The 18,124-nt window shown below is 42.2% G+C and overlaps 1 protein-coding gene across 2 annotated transcripts in view; it reads left to right on the plus strand.

Annotated features, from left to right (window-relative positions):
• A2ML1 (alpha-2-macroglobulin like 1) overlaps positions 1–18,124 on the plus strand; it is a 44,157-nt gene that overhangs the window by 2,041 nt on the left and 23,992 nt on the right. Inside the window, exons 4-21 of one of the 2 annotated variants that reach the window (XM_004455280.5) lie at positions 399–451; positions 3,871–3,891; positions 4,672–4,831; positions 5,091–5,175; positions 5,667–5,793; positions 6,244–6,358; positions 6,689–6,798; positions 8,197–8,364; positions 10,523–10,750; positions 12,375–12,435; positions 12,678–12,823; positions 13,279–13,428; positions 13,861–14,052; positions 14,873–14,966; positions 15,318–15,444; positions 15,982–16,210; positions 16,373–16,499; positions 17,730–17,851. In XM_004455280.5, the coding sequence (XP_004455337.3) occupies positions 399–451; positions 3,871–3,891; positions 4,672–4,831; positions 5,091–5,175; positions 5,667–5,793; positions 6,244–6,358; positions 6,689–6,798; positions 8,197–8,364; positions 10,523–10,750; positions 12,375–12,435; positions 12,678–12,823; positions 13,279–13,428; positions 13,861–14,052; positions 14,873–14,966; positions 15,318–15,444; positions 15,982–16,210; positions 16,373–16,499; positions 17,730–17,851 (2,315 nt within the window). Of the gene's footprint in view, positions 1–398; positions 452–3,870; positions 3,892–4,651; positions 4,832–5,090; positions 5,176–5,666; positions 5,794–6,243; positions 6,359–6,688; positions 6,799–8,196; positions 8,365–10,522; positions 10,751–12,374; positions 12,436–12,677; positions 12,824–13,278; positions 13,429–13,860; positions 14,053–14,872; positions 14,967–15,317; positions 15,445–15,981; positions 16,211–16,372; positions 16,500–17,729; positions 17,852–18,124 lie in introns of both variants that reach the window. The other variant, XM_071210157.1, reaches the window with a different exon arrangement.

Genomic DNA, 18,124 nt, shown 5'->3' on the forward strand with positions numbered 1-18,124 from the left:
TCCTTGCGCATGGGGCTCCCCTATGCGGGGACACCCCTGCGTGGCAGGGCACTCCTTGCGCGCATCAGCACTGCGCATGCGCCAGCTCCACAAGGGTCAAGGAGGCCCGGGGTTTGAACCGCGGGCCTCCCATGTGATAGACGGATGCCCTAACCACTGGGCCAAGTCCGCTTCCCTGTGCCCTCTCTTTTAGAGGTCTCCATTCTGAGATTTCAGTCAGGAGCCCTGAAGAGAAACTTTTTTCAGGCTTTGCCTCTCTCTCAGACTAGGTTTTTCTTTTTTTAAAGAGTGTGTTTTCTACCTGGTGGGGTTTTGCTTACTCAGGTATATGTGTGAGAAAGTCAAGGGACTAAACAAAAGGAAAATCCCCTTCACTAATGACTCCTGTCCCCTTTCAGTGTTTTTCCGTATTGTCACCCTGACCAGCGACTTTGTTCCAGTGAATGACAAGGTGAGAATCTACCTGGAGGAGGGCAAGGCAAAGAAGGGCAGGCTGAGAGAACAGGGAAAAGGAGCAGAAATTCTTTGCCAGGGTGGACATTGTCTGCGGTAGGTGTGAAAAGGCACGGCCCTCTGTGTTGGAGAAGGGCCAGGGCACTTGAGCCCTCGGGTCTTCACCTAAATCCTCCAAGCCCCTGTCTGCCTAAAAGGAAGCAGAGGCCACTGGTTTTCAGCTTTGGTATCTATGAGTCAATTACGTTGGCCTTCCTGAGACATGGTTACATTGCCTATTGTTTTAAAAGAGGTTTTGCAAACTTCAAAACCTTCTCCACAGGAATGCTTTCAAGAGGTTTTACAGTTCAAATATTAAGAAATAGTTCAGGAGGGTATTTAACAAAAGGAAGAAATTAGAATATCTATGTCCATAAAATAAGATAATTATTTTAATTGTTCTTTGCTTGCTTGTTTAGACAATATTAAACAATAAAGGAGACGTTTCTCTTAGGGCAATGTTAAAGAAATAAGTTCCAAAGGTAAAAATGTGGTAACATTTGGCGAATACTTAAATTTTCCTTGAGTGACCTGATCCCTAGAATCATAACTTTGTGTTTGACCTCAATTTGGGGCTTGTGTCATTTCTACATGCTTCTGAACTACTCACCTCAGAGACACCTCTGCTGCCTTCTTTGTCCCTCAGTCACAGCTCATGTATTCAAATGAAACTTCTTTTAAAAATAATCATAGGGAAAGAACTATTTTCTTTTCCATCTCTTGTGTTCTTAGAGCTTCTGTTTCCTCTTCATATAGGAAGTTCTTACCGATTGGTAGCTTCTTCCACCACTGCTTTCTTTTCCAGTTAGAATTCTTCTTAGTTTCTCCTTCCCATCACCTGGATCCCTCCTTTAGTAGGTCGGTATACTACTGAGTACTTATTTCCTAAAAGGCTGTAGATGGTAGAGCGGCAAAGACGAAATGCTAGGATAAAATGTGGCCACAGCCCCAGCTAGTATATACGCTACTGCCCCCCAGAGGTTCACCCGTTAACTGCCTCTGTTATATTTTCTTTTCTCTGCTTAAATGACGCTGGACTACTGGGAGGAGCTCCGATTTCCATAGTTACCCTCTATTCCACTTATAAAATTATTCCATCCTTCCCACTCCTTCTCTAGTCAGCCGCTCCTTCCAAGTTCAGTTGAATCACTGAAATTACCCAAAGGAATTTTACTAAGAAACCGAGAGACAAAAATTATAAAGCACAGTATTTTATCCTCAAACAACTAAAATATACCTAGATTGATTGACCATCTAGTTTGGTTGCCACACCCCAAAACCTTAGGCAGTTTCTGGTTGGAAACTCTGTTTTTGCCTCTGAAATTCTTATTTCCTCCCCGAGCCTGCTTCTGGCTAGCTCGAGTCTCCCTGATTCTTGACCCACTGTGTGTGGAGAGTACTTTGCTTTCTGAAGGAAGTGTTCTTTTTCTGGTTCTTATGCCAATCTATAGCAGTCAGTGATATTTGCTTCCTGATTGTATACACAGCCCTGGTTTGTAAAAATCCTGTCTTATATTGATCCTTATCTCTACTTTTTTGGGAGCTGTTCTGAAAAATTGCCATTATCCCTGATACTGAGTCTATTTGTATTTAGGGAAGCTCAGTTTCTTTGCCAGTTGGGGTCACATGGACAGTAGTGATACTTAGCCAAGGAATCTAAGGCAAACACCATTTAAATGTCATTCTCTTTCGATTCCAAACGAGATCCAAACTGGTTTTCTACTCTTGTGAATAATTTTTTCTGAGGCCCATGTAATGAAATCCCAGCTTCCATTGTCATCTAGTTGCAAGTCCTTTGAAGACTATCCAATACTAATTGGCATGCTGTGAATTCAATAAATGTACAGTGGCAAATCAGGTTTTTAATTATATTTATATCCTGGACATTCTAATTATTTCCTTGATCATGATTTTGTAGAATTCTAACCATTACAATTTAACAATATCAAAACATCTTAAATGAACAGAAACAATGCAGTAAGAAGATAATTGTCACATAGAAAAATTTTCTTCAGCAGCCATTATGTTTTCAACTTATTAAAATTTATAAAAGTATCCTTTTTGGTTAATATTTATTTTATTTTGCCATATTTGCTTTATGTACCCTTCTTTTTTGCTGAATCATTTGAAAGTAAATTGCAACATCATTCTTTCCTCCCCACTCCACCTAAACACTCACCCCTGAGCATGCATTTTCTAAAAAGAATATTTTAAATAAGCATATCGTTACACCTAAGAAGATTAACAATAATTATTAAAATAATTATTATAATAACCCAGCCCAAAATCAGGTTTTTCAAAATGTCTTTTAGAGGTTTTACTTTTTGTTCAAACAAGTATCCAATCAAGTTCATGCATTACATTTAATTGTTATGTCATTCTAATTTCTCTTAATCTGAAATAATCCCCTCTACTTTTTTTTCATTATAATGCCTTTTTTTTTTTTTTAGGGAGAGTGGGGAGAGATTAGGCTAGATGACTTGTAAGATAGCCTTCATTGAGTAATAAGGTATTGACTTTTGAAGAGGCCTGTTTGTTCTACAGAATATTTCACATTTTTAATTTGTCTGATTATTTCCGTATCAAGTAATCTAACTTGTTCCTCTATCTTTTGGAAGTCAGGTTTGACGTCTTAATTTGATTTAGGCTAACCCTTTTTGGTGAAAATATTTTAGTTAATACTCATATGCATCATATCAGGAGGCATATGCTATCAGGTTGTCCCATTATTAATGATGATAAATTTGATTACTTGGTTAAGGTGGCAATACCCTAATCTCTCCATTGTAAAGGTAGGTCTTTCCCTTTTGAAATTAGCAAATAATTTTGGGGAGACACTTTGACGCCAAGCACAGTGACCTAACTGTTCCTCACCAACCTAATAGTTTCAGCATCTACCAGCAACCGTTTTTTGAGAAACAGTACATGATCCTTTATTCAGAGCCAATATTCTAAGGTTCTTTATTCAGAACTATTTTGAACAAAAACAGTTTTTGAAATTGTTTTGCAATGCTTGAACTGGTTCCAGCCCACTGACATTCAGGTAACAGAGGAAAACATCAGGAGATGGTTAAACCAAGGAGAGGTTTAACTTTTGACGGGCCCCTGGGAGCTCACATTTTCTTTTAGGGCATGTTGGAAAAAAACACAGTCATAGAGAGCACTTGGGTATGCTGAAGGGACTAAGCTCCAATTTTTCAAATCTTTTGGAGATTGGCGATACTTTTGAGGAAATCTCTTTACTCTCTTCCTCTACCCAAAAGGACTCTTATCAGGGCCTAAGGAGCCATTTATGAAAGAAGGTGGGCAACAGAGAAAGGGAGAGTCCTTGTGAACTTGTGAGCTGATCCAATTTCCTTATCTGATTTTCCTTTGCAGTACCCCATGGTGGAGCTGCAGGTAAGTAGACATTTTCTTTTCTGTTAGTTGTACAGAAGGAGGAATGAGAATTTTGTGCTAAACCTTGTACAACGCAGAGATCTTGGCCCAGAGCTCAGAAACTCTGTTCCCGCACCTTGTATGTACAATTCCATCAGTTGCTGCTCCCTTGTTCTGAGCTTCTGTCTTCTCAGACCTAAAACCTCTGTAGACAAGGAAGGGCACCTCTGTTGTGCCTGTAACTTCTCTGTGCCAAGCCAGTTCAACCAGGCTTGGATCTGTACTCCTCTTAGTCTTAGGTAATAGCTCTTGTTATAGACACTCAGTGGTTGAATGATTACATGAGTACCTGTGAGAAGGGTTTAATTCTTTGAAGGGAAGGAACCAGAAGGGCAAGTTCCCACAAAAGCCCCTCAAGTTTTCCAATAATTACCTGCCTTTCAAGTATCTTACAATGAACCCCTCCAGCCTTGTCCGTTAACAGGAATCAAGGTTCCTATTATGCTTTGAAAATGGTAGACTGAGGGCATTTTTCTGAAATTGGTGTTAACACCTTAGGGGACTCAATCTAATCACTGAAACCCACAAGGATCCTTATCTTTCCAAATAAGGGCTGGAATTATGGAAAATTTTTACCTCATTCAGTATTGAAGAAAATGATAAATAACATGGGGAACTCTTCTTCCTGGACAACAGAACACAAGGGACATGCACAACTGGGTGGAGTTCTTTACCTGCTTTGGGCAGTGCAGAGTGGGCAGCAGGCAGGCATATTATTCAGTATCTCTTACCTGGACACAGGATCCAAATAGCAACAGGATTTCGCAGTGGCTGGAAGTGGTGCCTGAGCAAGGCATTGTAGACCTGTCCTTCCAACTGGCACTAGAGGCAACGCTGGGCACCTATACGTTGGCAGTGGCTGGGGACAAGACCTTTGGCACCTTCAGTGTGGAGGAATATGGTAGGTGGGGGAATTAATAGGCCAAGGTGTTGGGCATAATCTTATCTCAAAATCAGGAAAGGTTAAGTGAAATCTACTCTGGGAAGGGATTACTTACTCATTTCTGAATCAGTGCTAGACCAGCCAATAAGTTGAGAAACATTCTACCTTAATCATTCTCCTTAAATTTTGATTATTACTGTTTTTATACTCTTCTGTTCGCTACCTATATGGCCAAATCCTCCTCCTATTTTTCCATTTCTCTTTTCACTCTCTCCAGTGCTGCGTAAGTTAAAAGTGGAAGTGGTGGAACCCAAGCAGTTATCGACAATGGAGGAAACTTTCCCTGTAAAAATTTGCTGTAGGTAAGAGTAAGATCTCTGACTCTGGTGAAGAGCAAAGCTCTATTGAAAGGAGCAATGGGAGGGTGTTATAGGGAGAGGGATGATGGGGGTAGTGGTTAAAACTTGGGATATTTTATGTACTTCAGAATCATGACTTGTCCATGAACATATTTTCTAATTGTATTTCTGCTCTTTCAAGGGCCATTCAGTCAGTATCATTGACTTAACTCCTACTTTGTGCAGAAAACAATACTAAATCCCATGGAGAAAAAGGAATGAGGAGAAAGGAGGATGTGGTTTTTGTCCTTAGGATGGTGCTTGCTGTGTAATGTCAATATTTTATAGATCTGAGTAAAACTGCAAAGGGAAGGAGAGCTGGACAACAGTAGGGTCACCAGAGCATTTACAAAGGTTGAGGTTGTGGGGAAGAAGGAAAAGTGGTGCTGTGGAAGAGGAGAATTGGATCTCAAGGGGAATTGCCCACCTCTGACTCCTCATGGTTTCTGCGTTAGGTACACTTATGGAAAGCCCGTGCTAGGGGCAGTGCAAGTGTCAGTGTGTCAGAAGGCATATACCTATTGGCTTCGTGGGAGGGAACAGGAGCAACCACGTGACAAATGCAAGAACCTCTCTGGACAGGTGAGCAAATGGGATGGAGAAAGGAATCTTACTCATGACCCCAAAAGTAAGTAAGAGCCAATACAAAAAAAGTGGTAAAAAGCCTAAAGCAGAAAGCATTTCACAGGTCTATTATTTCATTCCAAAGCAGTGTTTCTTCCTACACAGACAGCCTTTCAGAATCTGCCTTGGAATAAAAATTTAATCTAAGTACTTGTGAGCTACAATTTTCCAGTTCTTCAGTTGGTTCTTTTTCCCTTCTCATATTCTGAAGTTTCAGAGCTATTTCATGATTACATTTGGGCCTGTCAATCTGTGTGTTTTCTATATTTAGGGTACAGGAGAGTTTTTCCATCTTAAAGAGGAAGAAACTAAAGTATAGGATAAGAAATGCTTTCCTTCTAGAGCACATCATGCAATAGAAGCAGAGATTAGGTTGCCCATCTTTTCTCTCTCTGATTGCCTCTCTAGACTGACAGTGCAGGATGCTTCTCAACCTCTGTGGACATGTCCACCTTCAACCTCACTGATTACACCTACAGCCACAGTATCAATATTGTGGCTACTGTGGAAGAGGAAGGCACAGGTAAGCTGGGGACTCCTTGATTCCTTAAGGAAAGAGCATGGAAAAGGACTGTCTCAGAGACAGACCCACATAGAGTGTTCCAGACCTATCCTCATCTGTGGTTCAGAGTGATCCTGCTCCTAGTTTGCAGTCAAGGCGAAAGGCCAGATTCCACCCTGCCAACCACTGTCTCCTCAGAAGTTTGGGGAGGTTGGCTGGTTTGGATCTTTGGCCAGGAATATATTCAACTTCTTAGTTTCAGTGGCATCATCCTTTCAGGGATTTTACATTAAAAACAAAGATGAGGATAAATGATACTTAGATCATTACTCACCTGCTTTCCCTCTGCAGGAGTGAAGGCCAATGCCACTCAGGATATCTTTATTTCTTCACAAATGGGATCAATGACCTTTGAAGACACCAATAATTTTTATTACCCCAATTTCCCCTTCAGTGGGAAGGTATGTTGAATGCTTGTTACTGGACAGACAAAAAATGCCTAACCACAACTTTTGCCTCCTTCCTGTAGATATATAATAGTAGCTAATTTAGCATTGTTCTCTTTCTTTACATGTATTCATTTATTTAATATCTACAGCAGCACTATGATGTAGATACTATCATTGACCTCATTTTACAGATGAGGAGACTGAGGCACAGAGGGGTTAAGTGGTTTTCTCAAGGTTATATAGAGAGTAAGTGGAACTACAATCAAACCAGGCAGCCTGCATGCAGTTTTCATTTTTATTTTATTTTTAAAATTTATTTATTTTTTTGTTGTGTCATCTTGCTGCATTAGCTCTCTGTATGTGCGGTGCCACTCCTGGGTGGGCTGCACTTTTTTCACGCAGGGCAGCTCTCCTTGCAGGGTGCACTCCTTGCACGTGGGGCACCCCAACGCAGAGGCGCCTCTATGTGGCAGGGCACTCCTTGTGCACAGCAGCACTGCATGAGGGCCAGCTCACCACACAGGTCAGGAGGCCCTGGGAATTGAACCCTGGACCCTCCATATGGTAGGCAGATGCTCTGTAAGTTAAGCCACATCTGCTTTCCCAGAGTTTATACTTTTAACTTCTCTGCTGTGCTGTTCTTAATCCCACAAGATGTGCCTTGAATATTGAAAGGGCTGCAATGATGCCCTTCCTGATGGCAGGGGCTAATTTTCTATTTTTGAAGTCTTCGAATTTAAGAACTTCAAGTGTTCTAGAGAAATCATCTAGTCTGGGCTCCTGTAATTAAGCAAGGTTATTATCCAGCTTTCCTTGACAGACAGCTATTCATAGCTCCTCAAGCTTTTTTTATTTTTAAAAAGATTTGAAAGTTTCCTTTGTTAGTGTCTTTCTGATATCTAACTTCATCTCCCTCTCTCTCCAGATTACCTTTCTCCATTTGCCAAATAGTTGGGCGACACTATGATATTGTACACTTTTAGACCCAATAATTTCTTAGTCATCTTTTCTCCACACCAAGAGTAGATCCAGATTATTTTAGAGCCTAAGGATTACACAATTTGAAAGGAGAAAGGGCTCTTTTTAAGAAAAATAATGCCAAATCATATATATATATATAGCCTTGGAAGAGGCCTGTGCTAGTGAGAGTCATAAAGCTTAAGGTTTATTAGCTACCTGGCACATCTACCTCTGTTCCAGACAAAGGAACTTCTCTTTGTTTCTCAGTTCCTCATAGATTCTAGCTGCTAATGCTTGAATGGCATTTTTCTTTCTCTGGAGTCTCTCCTGAAATGTATCCTTAGATTTTCTCTTTTATCACCTCACATTACCTCACACTTGAGCCTACTCTAAACCTAATGTTACTGATCTAATGACTTTTACCCCCTGCACCCCCACCCCCTTCCCCAGATAAGAGTTAGGGGCCACGATGGCACCCTTCTTGGGAATCATGCTGTGTTTCTGATGATTCATGGCGCAAGTGGAACCATCAGCCAGACCCTAACTACCGACAAAAATGGCCTCGCTGCCTTCAAGCTGGATACAGTCAAGTGGAACGGGACAGATGTTTCTCTGGAGGTGAGCACAGAGGAAGCCCCGCTTCCCAGCAAGGACAATTTCCCTGAAGGAAAATTTCAAAATTTTTCTGTTTCCTGCCTTACACCTTGTAATCCTATTTCTTTCACTCCACAGTCCTGCTCCCTAGTTGGCAAACATTTTTCTTAAATCCTTTCTGCATTTAATGTCAATCAGATAACCCTTCAAATCAAATCTGATATTTCTATAAATTTATCTTTCATCTCTAATCCTGTATATGAAATCAGAGTAAGAAGGGAAAAAATGGTTCTGAGTCAATTCTTCTTTCTCCTATTTCCTGGTCCTCTCCCTGCAGTACTCATAAAAATGGCAGAGGAGAGGACTCCAGATTTTAAATAACCTATAGAGAAGTCTTCTTGTATCAGTTACCAATTGCCACAGCAACTCTGCCTAACAAATAACTACAAAACTTCAATATCACACAACGAACATTTATTGTGTGCCCCTGTGATAGTCAGATAGACACACGGCTCTTATGGGCCAGCAAGCTCGCCTGGGCATATTCTCACAGCAATGACAGAGATATGTATTAGTCAGCTAAAGGGGTGCTGATGCAAAATACCACACATTGGTTGGTTTTTATTTGGGGTAGGAGCTTACAGATACCAGGTCATAAAGTATAAGTTACTTCCCTCACCAAAGTCTATTTCCGTGTGTTGGCGCAAGATGGCTGCTGACATCTGTGAGGGCTCAGGCTTCCTGGATTCATCTGGGCTCAGCTCCTCTGTTTTCTCCATAAGGTCAACTGTAGACTGTGAGGCTCTCTAGGCTTTGCCTCTCTCCACAAGGTCAGCTGTAGACTATTAGGAGAATGGCTCTGTCTCTTTCCCTGGGGCTCCTGCTTAAGACTTCAGCATCAAACTCCAGCATCAAAACTCCAACATTAAGAACCCCCAGCATCAAAAAGCTTCAACTCTGTTCTTTGCCATGCCTTTTATCTGTGAGTCCCCACTCCTTGGTGGCCCCCTAATGACGTGGCCTCATCAAAGCCCTAATCATAACTTAATCATGCCCAGATACAGACCAGTTTACAAACATAATCCAGTATCTATTTTTGGAATTCATAACTATATCAAACTGCTACACGGTACAAGAACAAAAGCAGATCTGTCAAGGGCTTAAGCCTCTACTTGTATCGCCAATGCTAACATCCCATTCCCAACAGAAATTCACATGGCTTCTCCCAGAGTCAGATTAAGAGGGCCCTACAAGATTATGTGATACGGGCAGGGGTAAAGAATTGGAGACATTAATGTGATCATTCAACTCTGCTGCTGAAGCAAACATACTATTTGCCTTGTGGCTGATTTGATTGTTTCTTTTTTTAAAAAAAGATTTATTTAATTTGTTTATTTCTCTGCACCCCTTGTTTTTCACTTGCTGTGTCTATTTGTCTTCCTTGTTTCTTTAGGAGGTACCAGGAGCTGAATCTGGGACCTCTGATGTGGAAGGGGGGTGCCTAATTGCTTGAGCCACCTCTGCTGCCTGTTTTGTTGTGCCTCTCATTATGTTTTTAATCCTCATGTCTCTTGTTGTGTCAGCTTGCTGTGCCTGCCCATTGTGTCAGCTCACTCGTGTCTCTCATTATGTTTTTTTTTTTTCTGGTGTCTCTTGTGTATCAACTTGCCATGCCTGCCTGTTGTGCCAGCTCTCTGTCTTCTTTGGGAGGCACCGGGATCTGAACCAGCAATCTCCTGTGTGGTAGGCGGGAGCCCAGTCTCTTGAGCCACAATCACTTCCCTGACTGTTTCTTTATGCATCATTTGATCCCTATAGTCCGAAATAATCATGTTTCAATCTTATTATCCTCTATACCTAGTTTTCTTATCCCTTTAATATAATCTTTCAGTTCGACATAATCCTACTCTTGTTAGGCATCAGTCTGTGCAAGTATAAATCCCACAATTTCCCATTACCTGACAACTCCAGTTAGACTTCATCTTGCTCACCTACATATCAAGGTGTTGTTTCACACAACCACCACTATGGATTGCTCACTCGTCATTGGCTGAGCCCATCGTGATATCCACATGCCATTCTTAGGCAGTGGTTGAGTGGGAGCTTTGTTTGAAAGCCCATGGGGTTAATATGGTTGGAAGTACATGCTCTCTCTCTCATTCTCTCCCTCTCTCTTTCTTAGGGCAAGTTCCAAATGGAAGATTTGGTATATAATCCAGAACAGGTGCCTCGCTACTACCAAAATGCCTACCTATACCTGCAGCCCTTCTACAACACAACCCGTAGTTTCCTTGGCATTCACCGGCTAAATGGCATCTTGAAATGTGGTCAGCCCCAGGAAGTAATAGTGGATTATTACATTGATCCAGCCGATGAGAACTCTGACCATGAAATCATCTTCACTTACTATGTGAGACTGGAAAATGGGGATTGGTGAAAGTGTATTGGGAAGGAAAGGGAATGAGAAGAGTCAGCTAGAGAAGGTGCATAGTGAGCCACATATGTCATTTCAAATTTTCTAGTACCACATTAAAAAAAAATAAAAGAAACAGGTGAAGTTTGTTATAATTACATTTTATTTTCAAGTTAATTATAATTACATTTTATTTAATCCAATATATCTGAAATATTGTAATTCAGTATACAATCTGTATAATTATTAATAGATATTTTACATTCTTTGTTTCAACTAAGTTTGAAATTCAGAGTATATTTTATACTCCCAGCATATCTCCGCTTGCTAAAGTTCAAATGTTCAATAGTCACACGTAGTTAGTGGCTACCATATCACACAATGGAGGTGCAGAGGATGGGGGAAAATTAGGAATAAAAGAGTTTTTGAACAGGTGCCCCGGGGAAACTGCATGGGGAATTAAGACAATAAGACAATAGGAAAATGTTGCTGACCAGGGCAGAAAGGAGGGGGTAAGACAAAAGGGTGGGGGTGGGGAGCTGGTAAGGAGGGCTTAGTACTTGGGATAAATCACATTCTGTGTTCCATTGGTCACTATTTTTAAATAGATGATAATATGAGAAAATTAATATTGATAGCAGCCTTGTTGGTTAAAGAAAGTCACAACCTGTAGCCTAAAAGAAATGTATAAAGAGAAGCAGCTTTACTGGTCAACTTCAGTGATAGCAGGGAATTAGGATTATGTAAACCTCAGATTGCATGGTCCAGAGTCTCTTTATTCTATTATTTTCTCGGCTCTGAGTGACTGTCTCCCAGTGTCTTCTAAATCATCAAACTAAGACAGTCATCCTGACCCAACAGAATAAGGAGGGGTGGGCTATTTCCCAGGAAGGAAAGTAACAAGTCAGCGTGATAATACAGGCACCGTCTCCAGGACAGAGGGGTGGGGAAGCCTAGGAGGAAAGTGAGGTTGGGATTGGTCTGAAGGGCCGAGCGCCAGAGCCGGACCTGACGAAGTGGCCCTGGAGCCTTGGCAGGAATCTGAGATAACAGCTTGTCTAGAAGCAATTACAACCAATTAGGTTTTGAGTGAGAATGGACAGGGAAGGAGAGTTAGTAAAAGGCGATTTTTCTTCCAGAGGGTCAAATAGCAGAAGGGCTCAGGACAGTTTAAGGTGCATATATTTCCACTGAATTTTGGATTGAGTGGTAGCATTAAAAGGTTATGAAGATGAATTTTAGCTGACTTTATATTAGGAGGGTTATGAGAGAATAAAACCTATATCCAGAAAGTCGTTTCCCTGGAGATTGTCAAGAAATGGTAGACAGCTGCCAACTATGAGGAATGGTTTCTGTGCTGTCTAACCAAGTGGCAGTAAGGACCCTTGCCACTCCTGGTCCATGGTTTTGTGGCAGACATCCTACTGGAAGAAGAGCTGTCAGGGCCTGTTGGCAGTGCTCTGCATTTGACAGACTAAGGGATGCTGGGTGAAGTATTGACCCAGGTTCTGGCGCTCTGAAAGGAGCCTCCTCATGGAGGGAGGCAGGGGTGCTCTAGAGCAAGGTCAAGGCTAAACTCCCTTAACCTCTATGTTGTTGATTATTTTCTTCTCTTCCTTAGTTAATAGGGAAAGGGGGTTTGGAGCTGGAAGGACAGAAACGCCTGCACTCTAAGAAGAAAGGTGAGTGTACAGGCTTTTCCTGGGAGAGAAAGGGATATTTTAATCTTGCAGAAAATATTTCTTATATATGGAAGCAATGAGGACAGAACACTAACAATAATCCCAGAAAAGTAGAAAAATAAGAAGTAATAGACAACATGATACCTGTGGCTGGCCCAATGAGAAGTACAAACTTATGGGTGGGTGTCATTGGTAGGTAAATTTGTACCTCACTCCTTTGTATATCCTCTCTTCTCTTTCAGGACTGAAAGGCTCCTTCTCTCTCTCACTGACCTTTACCTCCAGACTATCCCCTGAACCTTACCTCGTGATCTATGCCATTTTTCCCAGTGGAGGTGTTATAGCTGACAAAATTCAGTTCTCAGTGGAGATGTGCTTTGACAATCAGGTAAAAAGGCAGTTGAGGAGGGTAAAGAAAAGAATTGCGTAAAGAAAGATCTCGGGGTGGGAGAGAAGGCAGAGGCAGGGAAATAAGAAGATAATATTGAAGTTGGATATTGTTTTGTATTTATACCTTAGGTGTGTTTTGTTGAATTCTCTCTCTCTCACTTCTTTTTAAAAAGCCGTGTTGGGAAATCACAGGTTCTACATAGCTATTCCACATATTTTCCTTTTTCTTACTGTTTATCCTCTAAAACTTTCTATATCATGTGCTAACTTTCTTCCAACTCTGTCATCGAACACAGGTCCTAAAGAGCTATACTTTACAAAGAAAAATAAATATGAAAGTGAGTGGGTGGGCTAGACATGATAGGCGGCATGTTGGCTGATAATCCACATTACCTTGTTTCTCCTCCTCTCTAAACTGAACTGATTCCCAGGTCACACATTTCCCTTCTGTAGGTTTCCCTTGGCTTCTCACCATCCCAGCAGCTTCCAGGAGAAGATGTGACACTACAGCTGCAGGCAGCTCCTGGGTCCCTGTGTGCAGTCCGGGCTGTGGATGAGAGCGTCTTACTACTTAGGCCAGAGAGACAGCTGAGCAACCAGTCTGTGAGTGGTCTACAAATGGGTGGGAAGAGAGTTGACCCAGAAAACAATTGGACGGCAGACAGAGTAAAAGATGGGTTTTAGGGAATGGTAGAGAAATTCTTAGGGAAACAGCGCACCGTAAGGTGATAGAGAATGTGGTATGAAAATGAAGGTAGAAATAATTATATGAGAACGGCATGGCTAATATGGAAGTGGAGATAAGGAAAGAGGATGAAATAGGACATCAAGATGATGGATTATGAAAAAAGGAGAGAGAGAAGTTAAAATGTGAAAAGGAAGGAAGGTGGCCATGATGAAATACATATAGGAAGAATTCTGGAATAATGGAAAGAAATAATGCAGGAGAAGTGAACTGGGCATCAGAATCTGTGAGAAGTTTCCCGACTGATTTCACTGTTTGAGCAGCTCCTTTCCTTTCCCCTCTTTTCTCAGGTTTACGGGATGTTCCCATCCTGGTATGGGCACTATCCCTATCAGGTGGCTGAATATGATGAGTGTCCAGTGTCTGGCTCACAGGACCTGCCTCATCCCCTCATTGACCCAGTGCCTACAGAGCGTTGGAGCAGGCGGGCCATTTTCTGGAGACCCTTGTCTGGAGGCACAGACCTTTTCAGTTTCTTCCAGGTAGATGTTCTTGCCCCTTTTGTTCTTAGAGAAACAGTGGTGGTGGGAGGGAGGAAAGGAAAGTCCATGTCTAAGAAGCAGAGACCCATGTAGGAACTGACAGGGCCAAAATACTGAACGAAGCTCCTAACGTGTAAGGTAAACTCTCTTGGTCCTTATGCTTGAAGAAGTTTCCCAGTCGCCCTGGAAGGAGGACCATTGTGCAAAGCTATAAATCTCCTCCTCCTCTCTCTGTGGTCCACAAACGTTGTTTTCCATGGGATCACTGGAGAAGGAAATGAGGGAAAACAGATCAGCGATTTCTTATCGTTATTATAAAAATATTCTACAATTATTTTTTTTTTCTTTTAAACAAATTTTTATTTTCTACAACTATTTTTATTAGCAGAAGCTTGGGATTTTGTGGATCTGATGAGGCGGTCTCTGAGGTCATGAACTCTGTCTTATTCATTTTTGTGTTTTTTTCTAATGCCTAACTCTTAATAAAGCTCAGTGTGTCTTTGTTGAATGAGCTGATATGGTCCCTGCCCTTAGACACTTCAGAGTCTAAGTCAGATAATGAGGATGTAGAAACTAATATGGGAAGCATTAAACATAGTTAACAATGAAACAAGTTTAATTGAAAGTCTTGCATACTCATTGGGACAGAAGTAAATAAATCTTGGGAGCTGAGTACTGGGGAATGACCACCAGTCTCTCCATTAATAAGAAAAGAATCTTTTGGTTCAGCCTTTTGAGGATAGAATTCCTGGGGTAGCCATTTTAACAGGGGAGAGGACAACCATAAACTTTATTCTCCGGTCTCTTTGGTGGCTGTTAGGACAGTGGCCTGAAAATATTGTCCAATGCTAAGATCAAGAAGCCAGTAGATTGCAATCACTGGTCTCCAAAATACGGCACTGCAATGGGTGGAGGTAAGCTACCTCTGTGGCTTGTGGATTTCCTGAGATGTTTAGAGTCATGGAACTCTGAAATCACCCTCTTTGCCTTCTTGCACTGAGGTTAGATGATAATGGATTGTGGGTTTTAGCTGCAGGCAATTTCCCAAGTGTCTCCCTCTGGGGAGGGCTTTTGAAGCCTGAAGCTCTTCTCTGGTTATTCCTTGGACAAGACCCTCTTCTCTATGAATCCATTCCTCAGTGGTTCTTTCTCCTTATCTCTGGGAATGCTCTCTTCTTCCCTATGAATTTCTTTCTTTCAATCCCTCCACCTCGATTCATCTCACAACAGAAGTCTTCTGCTTTCCAAAATCCTTTTATTCTTAGTCTCCTCGGCAGGTGGTGGTAATCGTCGAGAGGCTTTTGATGCTTCATCCTCATCACTTCCGTCTGGGGACTCTCAGGTTCGCCAGTACTTTCCAGAGACCTGGCTCTGGAATCTGTTCCCTATTGGGTAAGCAGTGTCTCAAATGTACGGCCAGATTATACAGTGTGGAATCAGCAGAGAACTCAGAACAGATTTCTAATGAATCGAAGTCCCAAGCCAAGGAAGCTGACAAAGAAAGAACCCATTCCTTTCCCTGAATTATTATATGATCACTCAAAGCAAATCCACACATCTTTCAGAGTCTCGCAGAGCCTCAGTGTATCTTCACGCCTATCCCACACAGACGTTATTGACATTGGTTCTTGCCCACTGCTTACATACCCATTTTGACAAATCACAAGATTCAGAGGGCACTACCTTTTCTTTTGGATAGGCTTGTACACACATGCCCACCCACACATACACTGGCTCCCTCCCATATTTGCACATCCTCGCTCACCCCAGGGTATACACTCTGAAAGGTACACAATCCCCCAGTTGGGTTGTTTGTTCGTTTTCCCCCATAGAACAAATTCACTTCTGCAGATAAACTTGTACTTTAATTTACAAATACTCTCTCTGCTGCCCTCCCTCTACCTCACTTGGGTTCTTGTGTTCCCACAGTAACTCAGGGAAGGAGGCTGTTCACGTCACGGTTCCTGATACCATCACCGAGTGGAAGGCCATGACTTTCTGTACCTCCCAGTCCAGAGGCTTTGGTCTTTCGCCCACTGCTGGACTAACTGTTTTCAAGCCATTCTTTGTTGATCTGAGTCTCCCTTACTCTGTGGTTCGTGGGGAAATCTTTCGTCTTACTGCCATCATCTTCAATTATCTCAAGGACAGCATCAGGGTGAGAGGAGAGCATCCAGGGTGCAGGGGTCAGCATAAGTTTGTCCTGAAATTGGAAGCATAGCAACTTTCCCTGGGAAAGAGATGAGATGAGATGTTTCCCCGAGGCTCAGTTCACTGTCTCCTTTGCTCATACCCTTTATCTATTAAATATCCTCCTCAGGTTCAGATCCATCTGGCTAAATCAGATCAGTACCACGTGGAATCATGGGCAGGGTCTGAGGCGTCTAGCTGTCTCTCTGCTAACGAAGCAAAAACCTATCACTGGAACATCACAGCTATCCAACTGGGTAAGAAACGGATGTGGCAGATGGGCAAGAAAAGCCCAAAGAGAGAACTCAGTGACTGAGAACTCCATCTTTTCCTTCAGTGCATTTCCTTTGTTTTTTCTGTTTCTTTTCTTTTTAGTTGTCTCTATTTTTCTCCCTGTTAAAACCATGTTATAAATAAATAAGAAAGTACTCTTTGATAGGTGACCAAAAATTTTTATCCAAACTGGAATACTTTGAGTGTGAAAGGGGGAGCATTTAATATTTATGCTAGGACAATATATATTAATATATATTGGTAACCTTACTAGTCAAGCACTTACTCTGGGCCATGAACTGTTCTAACTGCTTTATGTGGATGAACTCGTTTAATCTTCACACTCTCCCTATGAAATGTCATTTGCTCATGGATTAAATCCTTGCAAATCAAAGCACAGCCTCTGGATGTACTAGTTATCTATTGCTGCTTAACAAATTTCTCTAAAAGTCAGCAGTTTAAAAGAACGAACATTTACTCTTATAGTGTCTATGAGGTAGTAATCCGGATGCAGCTTAACTGGGTGCCTCTGGCTCAAGTCTCTTCAGCAAGTTACAATCAAGCTCTCAGCCAAGGCTGTGGTCTCATCTGAAGACTGGACTAGGAGAGGATCCAATTCCAAGTTTATTCCAAGGCCTCTGGTTCCTCACAAGCTGGTAGCCTGAAGGTCTCAGCTCTCTACCTCAGATGTTGTCCAGGGACCGCCCTCTGTTTCCCCCTCACATCAATCTCTTCACAGGGCTTCCCCACAGCGTGGCAACTGGCTTCTCCCAGAGCAAGCAATTTGAGAAATAGAGTACCCTGACACAGAAGGTGCAGTTGTTTTTATAACCTAATCTCAAAAGTGACATCTCATTATTCTGCCCTCTCCTCTTCTTTAGTAATGAGTCACTGAATCCAGCCCACTCTCAGGGGGAGGGGACTACACAAGGGTGTAAGTATCTGGAGGCAGCGGTCACTGGGGGCCTTTAGAGGCTGCCCACCCTGGACCTGGTGCACAGGCATCACATGGGAACTTGTTAGAAATGCAGACTCTAGGCTCCAACGTTGACCCACTGAATCAGAGGTTGCATTATAATAAGATCCCCAGGTGATACGTATGCCATTACTTCTTAACAAGACTTGGTCTAGCGGGGGTGGGGTGGGATGGGGTGGAACAATCTCAAAGGTGCTTTTGACACACGGCTATTGCCTATTTCCTCCTCTCTCCTCAGGTTATGTAAATTTTACTATTAGCACTGAGATTCTGGATAGCAATGAACTCTGTGGGGACCAGAAAGGGTTTGTTCCAGAAAAGGGCCGGAGTGACACACTCGTCAAGCCAGTTCTGGTCAAGGTGAGTTTTCAGGCCCAGCTTGAGAGGTAGAGACAGCAACTAACCCAGGGATGGTTGATATCTAAACATACCGATTAGTCCTTCTCAGAAGTCTTACACCATCTCCAGTCAGGAAACTTTCTCCTTCCCTGGCCCCTGTCTGCCCCTTAACCATTTGCCTAATCCATACCCCTGGTCTATGGTAGAGTCTGGCATAATGCCTGCACATCACAGCACTCAATGAATGTTAGCTTCCCTTGCTAAGACCTTAACTTCACTAGCTGCTATTTTATC

Source organism: Dasypus novemcinctus, chromosome 20 (genome assembly GCF_030445035.2).
Source record: "Dasypus novemcinctus isolate mDasNov1 chromosome 20, mDasNov1.1.hap2, whole genome shotgun sequence".
Taxonomy (NCBI): domain Eukaryota; kingdom Metazoa; phylum Chordata; class Mammalia; order Cingulata; family Dasypodidae; genus Dasypus; species Dasypus novemcinctus.